The sequence below is a fragment of the Amaranthus tricolor genome, chromosome 1 (assembly GCF_026212465.1).
Source record: "Amaranthus tricolor cultivar Red isolate AtriRed21 chromosome 1, ASM2621246v1, whole genome shotgun sequence".
NCBI lineage: Eukaryota > Viridiplantae > Streptophyta > Magnoliopsida > Caryophyllales > Amaranthaceae > Amaranthus > Amaranthus tricolor.
In genome coordinates this window covers 18,451,642-18,463,047 of record NC_080047.1, presented here as the reverse complement: position 1 = coordinate 18,463,047, position 11,406 = coordinate 18,451,642, and the positions used below count along the sequence as shown (strand labels likewise).

The 11,406-nt window shown below is 30.6% G+C and overlaps 1 protein-coding gene across 3 annotated transcripts in view; it reads right to left on the bottom strand.

Annotated features, from left to right (window-relative positions):
* Positions 1-2,784: 2,784 nt before the first annotated feature.
* LOC130805966 (putative wall-associated receptor kinase-like 16) overlaps positions 2,785-11,406 on the bottom strand; it is a 29,185-nt gene continuing 20,563 nt past the window's right edge. For all 3 annotated transcript variants that reach the window (XM_057670948.1, XM_057670872.1, XM_057671028.1), the window contains 3 exons: positions 11,169-11,406; positions 10,903-11,085; positions 2,785-4,122 (listed from right to left, as the gene is read on the bottom strand). The exon at positions 11,169-11,406 is cut by the window's right edge. In XM_057670948.1, the coding sequence (XP_057526931.1) occupies positions 2,933-4,122; positions 10,903-11,085; positions 11,169-11,406 (1,611 nt within the window). In that variant the 3' untranslated portion in view covers positions 2,785-2,932. The remainder of the gene's footprint in view (positions 4,123-10,902; positions 11,086-11,168) is intronic.

Below are 11,406 nucleotides of genomic sequence, written 5' to 3'. Positions count from 1 at the left end.
AATTTTGTGGCTAGAAATTCTACAACAAAGGAAATTGATTAATAGTGAAATTATTAAAGGTATAAATTCTTACATATATTTATTTACATAAAATTATGCCCATAAATTTTATATGTGTTTATATTATATAAATTAAAATTTCTGTAAATTTTGGTGAATTAATTCGTTGTAATTTAATTTATATGATTTATTCATTTTAATTTCCAAAAACCGCATTATATGAAATAATTTTAATTAAAATAGTAAATAATAATATTTTTGAACGGAACTTTTTTTGTACATATATATATGAGATATAAATTGTGTATTAATTTTGTGAATTATAGTTGAGTATAAATATTATTATTAAATTTTGCTAACAAAAACGCATTAAATAAGAAACTTCATAAATTGGGTTAAAAATATATAATTCTGCAAAAATATAATTTATTTTATTGTTAATTAATTTTCTTTTCATTTAAATAAATTTTGTGAAACGTTGTGATATTTAAATTTTAGAGAAATAAATTAATAATCTAAATTGTTATAATAGGCGAAAAGAAAGAAAAGTGAAAACAATAATTAAAATTATTTTATTTTGGTGTATAAGAATATACACCAACTCATTTAATAATAATTTAATTTTAAAATATTTTGTGTAGATTTTAACCTTAAGGAAATTAATTATTCATGTACTAAATCTAAAACTAAGCTATTAATAAATTAATTAAATAAAATAAAATTTTATTTTCTAAAAATTTGGATAAATGGGCTAGGATCTATAATAAACTCAATATGCCCTTTTAAAGTCATTTTTAGTATTTATTTATGATGGAACTATTTATTTTATCATTTATAATGAATAGACATTTAAGAAATTGAATAAAAAGAAATTAATAAAGCTAATTGAAAATTAATCTATAAATAAATACTAAAGACCCATTTAAGTTTTGATTTAGTTTGATAATAAATGATTATTTATATGTAAGTTGTTATAAATTTATTTCTATTATATGTTGCATTTATGTGAAAACAGTAACATGATAATAAAAAGGCTTGATAGTAAGGAAATGTCAAACCATGCTTCCGGCATGTAAAAAACGTGGGACATGTTTTCCGGCACGTAAAATACGGCGAACACAGTAAGGTTATTTAACCTGACATGTGGCTCGAGCAACATTGTACTGGAGGAGTAACGACTCCCACTAAGTTAGGGGTTTTGGTTTACCTCACCCTAACAGGCCCTTACATATATCAAACAAAGATCATATGTGTTGCATTCATTAAATAAATAATCGGGTTCCATGCCCTAACACTCAAGCAGAAGTGTTAGTAAATCACGCCCTAGTACTCAAGCAAAAGGACTAGTAGTTATATATATATAATTTAACATTAAAAAAAATGATGATGAATCCTTTATATTGCATAAATCCTTTTACATATTACTTATTGAAATGCACATAATTGTATACTTGTATTATGCAAGCAAATTTTTATACTCGGCTTGTTAGCTGACCGATTTCAATCGGCTGTTCCCTTATAATAGGAGCAGATGTTGCCGGTGACTTTACATGAGGTTATTAAGAAGCTATTGTATTGTCTATGTGATATTAGGATATAGTACTATGTATGTAATTTATGTAATGAGTATGTAATAACGATAATTATGTATTAAAGAAAGATGTAATATGTAAATTATATTTTAATAATTTAAGTTTTCTTTGTTTTTTTTTGAAAATACTGTTTTGTTTTATTTCTTTTTCGCAATAATCACGGCTCGACAGACTTTCGCTTTAGCATTAGTTACTATTGTATTTTATTAAACCTATATTTAGTCAAAAAACAGTCTGTTACATTAATAGTATTTACCATTTAAATGTAGCTATTAATTGAAATATAGGGAAAGGAGGGAAGACATTTAAATGTAGCTATTGATTAGATAGTGTTTATGATTTAAATGTAGATATACAATTAGATTCCAATTGATTATGTTTTTCTTTACATATTTGGTAATTAATGTTTTTCCTTTTTAGTCTCTATTATTACTAGCACTTTGTTTGTTACAGAGGATAATAGACTGAAGGGAGTGAAGTGATTTCGAGGGATAAAAAATATTTGTTTGAATTACAAGTGTGGTGAGCGAGCTATTTGATGGGATCTTATTGGACAAGAAAGAGTATAAAGTTTGTGATAGCGATGGGAAAAAACTCAATATTGTTGGTGGAAAAATTTTATCCACTGTAAATTACATACAGTTTTTTTTAAAAATATTGTAGAAATGAAGTAATAAATTACTCATATCAATGTATATAAGACTTTCTTTCAAATAATAATGTTTGAAATGAAAAAAAAATTGAATTAGAATTTTAATTGATTATATTTTTACGAGTCACCATTATAGATTGAGGCCTTAAACTCGAATAGAAAACAAAATTACAAGAAATGAAATAAATTCTTTGAAGAAATTTGTTTTCTTGGTCTATCATTGTATAAAGAGCCAAATAATAAAGGAGTAATTTTCAACTAGATTTAGTGGATCTCTGTGGGTCTAAGAATACTTCTGGGATGAGGGGTCACGCTTTGTGGCTAAATGATTCCCAGAAGGAGGATAACTCATGTAAGTTGCAACAATATACTAAGAATATGTTGGATGTCATGTCCTATTTTGAAGCACATGTTTAGGTGAGTTATCAAGTGTCCAAAATATCTATAATTATAGTAAAATAAGGTTTCATCTAAATGATATAAGAGTTATACAAAGATAGATGAAGAATATAATAAAATGACTAAGACTAATTTGATATTGCATATTCCATATTTGATAGAGTATGATTTAACATAAACAATAACAAAAAAAGGATAAAAGTTTTAACATTTACAATACACTTAATTCATATATGATAAAATATAACAATTAAGTTGCATGCTGATTATATTCTGCAAAAATTATTGATTACTTCTCAATTTCCAAGGATGACTTTAAAGACGAGTGATAAATAGTTGAGTCATTACCACTGCTGCAACAAACATTATCTGATCTTTCAGTACTTGAGATTAAAGACTCACAATCTTCTCGAATTTGTGGATCAACATCTTTCTTCCACGGATGCGTAATATTTTCTGTCATTCCCTTCAATTCTCTTGAAACATCCTCCATGGTAGGCCTATCTTCTCCTTTATACTTCAAACAAGACTTAGCTAAATTTGCCACTTGCTCTGCTTCCTTAAATGTACTCTCGTTCCACTCTATATTTTTGTCCAAAATGTGGCGCAAGTGGCCTTCATTCACCTTAACAAAGAAATGATTAGAAAGAAATCTCTCTTTTTCTGGCCTATCATCTGAAACAACTTTCTTTCTGGTTAGAAGTTCCAATAACACAACACCGAAACTGTAAACATCACTCTTTTCAGTTAGTTCACATGTCTGCATGTATTCAGGATCCAAATAACCCCATGTTCCTATCATCTTTAAAGATACTCTTCGTTGATCAAATGCAACCAACCTTGAAGCTCCAAAGTCTGCGACTTTAGCTGTGTACGTATCATCTAAAAGTATATTCATCGTTTTCATATCTCTATGAATGATACATTGGTTATCTAATCCATGGTGTAGATGACAAAGCGCATCAGCAACTTCAGATGCTATTTGCAAACGAATTGACCACGTTAATGTGGTCGCTCTTGTATCGCTATGTAAATGGTGATAAAGCGTGGCGTTGTTGATGAATTCATATACCAATAATGGGACTTCGTCTTCTAGACAACATCCTAGTAACTTGACTACGTGTTTATGCTTGATTTTTGACAACATTAGAATTTCTGTGACAAATTGTTTAACTTGGTCAGGATCTACTTTGATTGATTTCTTGATAGCTACAAAATTATTTGATAAAAATCCCTTGTAAACAATGCCAAATCCTCCTCTTCCGACTATATTTTTGACGCTAAAATTGTTAGTCGCATTTGCAAGTTGTTGCAGGGTAAAAATTCCTAGTACTTCAGACCCATTTTGTAACTGGTTTAGAATTTCACCGCCATTTTGTCGAAAACATCTTTGTTGCATTTCTTTGAGCTGTCTTTGTCCACGTTTCCAATGCCAAATAAACCCAATCACAAGTATCGTTATGATTACAAGACCAACGCCTGCGCAACAAACAAATTGATAATGATAGATTGGATCATATAATTAGTGAAATCATTCCAAACATATCATTGTTGGACTTAGGATGACAAGCGTCAAAATTATATGGATTTGCAGCCATTTGGTCTAATTGGAGCAAATATGAGTATGAATTTGACAACTAGTGAATGGATATCGATATAAAAAATCTTACCCATAATGGCTAGGGTGTGGATATAATGTCTTATCCGTTCTATATCGTCCTGCCCCGCCCCATACCTACTTGAGATTCTCGCCTGCTCAATATCTACATTTTACTGATTATATAAAATTTACATATTTTTATTTAACTTATTGAAAAAAATTAAGGATATTCATTTTATTTTATTACATTGTATGATTTAAATAAAATTAAAAACTTCCTCTCTTCTTTAAAGTTTCTCCAATAAGAAGTAGTACGGGAATATCGATATAAAATGTCGTACCCACCATGCCTAGTGGGTAGGTGGTGGGTATGATGTCTTACATGTCCTATTTCTTGCATTGTATGGTTTAAATAAAATTATATACTCCCTATATTTCTTAAACTTGTCCCCATAAGAAATATTAGAGAAATTAAGCAAAATAAAAACTTTAAAATGATGGTTATATTATTTTAATGGATAAAAATAGGAATCATAAGCATTAAAAATAATAAATAAAAGTTAGTAGAAAATGTAGAAGCCTAAATTATAAAGTTAATAGGAAATATGTAGAGGTCATAAGCAATATAAAAATGTTAAAATAAAATCAGTGATGAATATCAAAGTTTTAGGTAGGTATCGGACCACAAACATTAATAAAATATTAAAATGAAGATTAATAAGGTCAATTAAGTCAAAAATTTATGATATAAATAGAAAAATTATTTTGGAGATAAAACAAATAAAACTATCCAAAATGATAAATGACAACAACTTTATGGAACAAAGGTCATTTTGTTATCCCTAGTTAGACTTTCCAGAAAAGGAAAACATAGGCATATAGACAATTATATTCTAGATAACAAATTTTAATTGAAAAGTTTAAAACTATATAATGAATATTTTCCCAGAATATTGCAAATTTAAAAAGTAATTCCCACTTTGCTTGAAATGGGAAACTATTTTCCACATTACCGTCCACGTAGGATAGGTCTGAGAAATATTTTTTCTTTTTTTAATATAACCGCTACATGAAATGGCGGTTTTGTTTAGGGATCTGAAGTAAACCGCTAGATGAAATGGCGGTTTGTGAATTTTTAATTTTTATTTATTTTTTAAAAAAATATTGAGTAAACCGCCACTTGAAGTGGCGGTTTTGTAGCAATACAAAACAGAATGTCGAGCATTTGTTCAATTTATTCTATTTTCCGCTTTGCTTCTTGCTGCCAGTATTACCTTAAAAAAAATTTCTTCACTCTCATTTACTTTAAATTTACAATTCCTCTCGTTCAACTAGACTAATCAACTACATTCTCATCTTCTTCTTGTGTACTAGTTTATTTTCATCCTCATTTAAGGTATGAATAAAACCCTAATTTTTTTTCAATATGCAAATTGTTTTTTTGTTCATTATTGTTTTCAATTGAAGTTATAAATACATTGATTGTTTGTTACATTCTCTTGTTTTCATGATTTAAGCTTACATTTACCACATTTGTAGTTGAATTTTATGATTTGATTTGTATGCATATAAAGTGTTTGATGAAATGCTTCAATGAAAGTTTATTACTTTGTATGGTTAGTTTGATGGTTTTATTATATATTCATGGTATTTTTAGCTTTTATATTTGAAATGAACCTTCTAATAAGTGTTCTAATACCTTAATATCACAAATTCTTGTATTCAAATTTACACTTCCCTTACTCACAATCAACAATTAAGTGTATGTGAAATCACATGAAAAACATGTTTGTATTTGTAGAATATGGATTATTATCCCGTTATAGTGTATTGGGGTGGGGAAGTAAGTTATACTGGATCCGATGTTGGGTATAATGGAGGATTAAATACAGTGATGTTCATCCATCGTCAAAATACGACTTTTGAGGTGTTTGTTAGCAAAGTCTATGATGTAATTGGTTGTGATCCCAACTCTTTTATGTTAAAAATGGAGATGAAATACCCGATGACTGGGAAAAATGTGTTTGTCCCGATTAAGAATGATGAAAGCATAAGTGCTCTTGCTTATGCAGCATCACAAGCCTCTGGAATGGCAATGGAGGTTTATGTTGAATTGGTTGCAAATTTGGATAATGCGAGGGAAGTCATGACTACTTCCAGATTTAGGTCCTAGTGTACGCCATGATACATTCACAGAAATGTTAAGTAATCCAAATTAAGTTAATGAGCACTTGGATGAGTTTACCTCACCAACTCATTCACGTGGCATTGGTGGTGGTGTAATGAAATCCTTTTCCACGAGTCACTTGGGTAGGCTTAATGCAAACGAGATTGACTCTTTAGATCAGGACGATGAGCATATTGATTCTGATTCAAGAGAGGATGATGAAAGAAGAGAAGCTCTAGATGCAGCGATTAGAGATGGTGCTCCATCTCAAGATTGGCTTAGAATTGATGAGGTTGATCAAAGATTGATTGATGCATGGATGACCTGGAACGATGACAACTCCATGAATGAAAATGGAGACTTTAGGACAGGGCAAGAGTTTAGCACCTTAGATCACTTTAAGAAGAATGTTAAAGCATGGGCGATTTCTAACAATAGAAACTTCCGTGTAATTGAGTCGGAGCCTTCAAAGTACGTTATCCAATGCACTAATGCGGAGATCCCACTCCCCACATACTCTCGTTTACTATAGAGACGCACTTGATCGACAACGGGACGAGCAGGTTATTAACATTTACTATTTGTATTAGTTATGAATAAATTGTATATATTACTGAGCATATTGATTTCTATTACAGATGACATGGCAGCCTTACACAGCGGCTAAGATGGACGCTCTACCACACATATGTACATCGGGCCACGAGATTTAGAGATCGCGTTGTCCACTTATTTGCTTTGACATTGTCAAGCTACATCTCCCGGATCGTGTCATGCGTCAATTTGGTTTGGAGCAGGTTATTCCGCATGCCTGTGACACCCAACCTCAACTACATGCGATCGATCGAAGGACTGGGGACAAGAACTACGTCATACGACATAGATCGCACGTAGATGCGTGGAATGACCGAGCATCTCGATTGGTTCGATGAGATAACTTCACAGGTCATAGCTCTGGTATGTACATGAGTTGGTACAGGCGTATCTCCATATTATGCCTAACGAACACCACATTTGCACAGCCAGGATCACATTACCATCCGACATCTACGTTACTGGTACGTCTTCTTTCAACACTCATAACATATAGTTATACTTTAATGCCAGTCTTTTAACAATATAATGATAACATACAGGCTGAGCGCATCCGATTGGTGCTCATACAATGCAATGACACGATTCAAGGGACGGCTACATCGCCAGTTGATGTGGGGTATCAGCTATGTTCTCAGACCCTAGGTTCCATTAACGCGTCATTGACTGATGCATTGAGTCAAGCGGGGTATGAGTACCTCATACCGACTCCACCCATCATTGGCGAGGTAGATGACACATTACACACTTCTTCTCCACGGAGTTCAACTCATCGAGGTAGCTCTTCCGGAGGATCTAGTTCTCGGTCCACAAGAGGTCACCAGCGTTCATCTACTCGAGTTCGGTCTTCCAGATCGCCATCGACATCCGGTACTATGTCACCATTCGTTCCTCTAGCTTCCATCACCACTCCTCCTCCACATCCATCGCCTCCGCAAAGGATCATCACATATCAGTGTGCTAGTCAACGACGAGCTCCTGCTCTTAATGTCATTGCGGAGGTTGACGAGTTCACACCATCATCATCAACCGGTGCGCAAACCAAAAGGGGTCGGGGATTGTAGTTTAACAAACTTTGTATATTCTTATATGATTTGAAATTCTTGTATGACTTTTCATGATTGTAATACATCTTCGCATTATTTTCATAATTATTTTTTTCAAATCAAGTTGGTTCGTAATTGATTAATATGGAATAGATGGTATTGGATTAGTTTAATGTAGGTTGCGCTAATTATTTAGGGGAAATGAAAGAAAAAAAAATGCAGGCCACAGACCAAACCGCCACATGGACCATCTCAAGTGGCGGTTTTGTCTGAAAAATATTTTTAAAAAAATAATTTTCTAAGTGGACAGTATTATGGGAAATACTTTCCCATTTAATGCAATGTGGGAATTATTTTTATTTAGGGCAATATAATGGGAAAAGATTCCCATATGTTAGATCAAACCAAATTGTTTTAAAATGGCCTGTTTCTAGTACATCCTCTGATTATTTTTAAGATAGCCACTTTGCCTCTTCATTACCATATTTTGGGTTTTGGAATGGGGTTTTTTGTAGGGTTATTTTGGTATTTTTGAACTTGTAAGTTTTTGATTTTTTTTTGTTATTGGTGTTTTTTACATAGTTTAAGACCTATATTGTTTGGGTCGCTTGTCTGAGTTTGGGGCGTAATTTAGTGGCTTTTTCTTGTTTCTGGAATTTTTTATGTCAGTGGATTGCATTTTTATCTGATTTAGAGTTTTTGTTTCTTTTTATTGTTATACATTGGACTTTTCAAAAAAAAAAATGTTGAATTAAATGTAGCTCGGGTTTTCTAATAATAATTTAATTTCAAATAATATTATGTTCATCAGTTTTTTTTATTGTTTTTTACAATTTTTTATTGAATTAAACTTATCTTTTACTGAATAGTATCTGTAATGAGAGTTGAACACGTTCAATAAATATTTAAATTGAACAATCTAGTACATAGTTTGGAGATTTAGCTTTTCACTATTCATTTATATCTTTGCAATCAACGTGCTCAAATGGATTTCACCTATTTATTCTCTATATTTTACCAATACTTTAATTTCTACACCCTCCGATTCAAGACTAACTTCCTATTTGCTTTTTGGACACTATTTATCTCTTACTCTTAATTTGTATTTTATTATTAATCTACAAGTCAAAACATAGTCATGTGAGATCCTGTTTGATTCGTCTCAATGTACGGATTATTCATATCAACTGTCCATAATTTTTAATAATGCACAATTAGAGTTATTAAAAATTGAAGAACTAAATTAAATAGAATGTATAAAGTAAATAGGACGTTACTGCTGAATTGGAGGGAGTAATTAACTATTTGCCGGTAAAACAAGTAGAGTCAAAACAATGCATTAAATGTATGAAATAAAAATAAAAGAGAAAATTATACACTTCCTCCGTTATGAAATAGTCACTATATTTCTGTTATTTACACTATTCATCGATCAAACTTATTTTATGTATTGCGATTAATGTGTAAGAAAAAATATAGTCATATAGGATCTTATTTGAATCGTCTAATCGCGTATTTTTATAATATTAACTTCTTTTATTTTTTAGATGTGTATAGTTTAATATAAGTTTAAAAAGAGAATTGTGTTACCGATGTTAAAATAACAAATTTGCTTCAAAGTCAGAAAAATACATTTCCTTTTCAATTCGAGATTATTTCACACTTTCATGTAATACGAACTAATTTGCTAACGTTCCCAAAAACATTTATTTTTTTTCTTTTATTTGTCTACTTTAGAGTTTTTTTTATTCGGAGAAAGAAATTTTAGTTAGTTTTTGAGGGGATATATTAAAGATAAAGTATGTTTATATAAGATCTCGTTATATTTACCTTACTTTTATGCATATTTAAATATATTAAAACTCAAAATTTACTTTAAATTGCATAAAAAAAAAGTAAATTAAAAAAAAAAAAGTCGTACCATCTTAAATTATGCTATATTGTTTGAACGCTTTAATGTAAATTTGATATTAAAAATCCAATTCTTTACTTTTATACTCTTTCTGTTCTGAAATATTTGCTGCATTTCGATTATAAGCACGATTCATCGTTCAAGCTTATTTTATATATTGCAGCTAATGTGTAAATAAAAATATACTCGGGTGGGATTTTATTTGAATCGTCAAATCGTATACTTTCATAATATTAACTTTTCATAATTTTTAATTGTGTATATTGCAATATTTAAATAAATAAAACAACACATTGAATTGCGTAAAAAGTCAAATGTAGCAAACGGAGAAAATAAATACTACTAATTGGCACACATATAAGAGTCAAGGGGGAATAAGTAGCCCGTCAATTGACAGTAATTTAATTCTATGTATAAATCATAAAATTATAAATATTAATATATGTTAATATATGTGTTAATTAAGATACCTAGTTAGGTTTTTGTTGTGTGACAACATTCATATGAGTTCAAACCACATTAACTACATTGTTTTAAAATTAATGTTCCCTTAAATTTAATATTAATGTCCTATTTATTTTATTTACTTTATCCAATGTACTAATTTGATTCCTAATATCTTTAATTGTGTATAATTAAAAAATTATGGAAAGTTGATATAAATGATTCTTGCATTGAGACTAATCAAACAAGATCTCACTTGACTATGTTTTAACTTATACATTAATTATAAATCACAAATTAAGAGTAAGAGATGAATAGTATCCAAAAAAACAAAAACAAATAAGACATTAGTAGTGAATTGAAAGAAGTATCATTTTCGTTTTTGAAAGATAAAATTAATACAGTATGATTTAATTATGTTATAGAACCGCTCTTGAATTAGGAGTATAAAATGAGTTGAAATAAAAATAAACTAATTTTTATTGGTGTATATTACCTGCAGTGACCAGAACCGGCATGAGCCAACGCTTTGAAGAAGTAGTAGGTATGCAGGGATTATGCTTTGTGGCATTCCCGTGGTAGCCCTTTGGACATCTGCATTGATAACCTCCCACTGTGTTCACACAATATTCTGGTTTCTCGCAAGCATTTATTCCGCCATTGCTGCACTCGTTCATATCTAAACAATGATTATGATTAGTATATAGTATCCATTATTATACAACACTTTAGTTCTACAAATGATTAATCGAAGAAGATTACCTGTGCATCCTTGGGGAAGATAAGGATTCCCTGAAAAGCCCTTCTTGCAATTGCAACGATATCCCACTTGATCCCCTGAATCATCACACTGTGTGTTGTTTTTGCACAAAAACTCATCATCTGCTCGTGCATCTGCACAGCTTTTGTATCCAATACCCCAATTGTACACTACTGGAACTTTGCTGTTATTGTAGTGTTCAAATGTGTTGTTCAAGTCACTTTTTCGAAATTTAAAAGC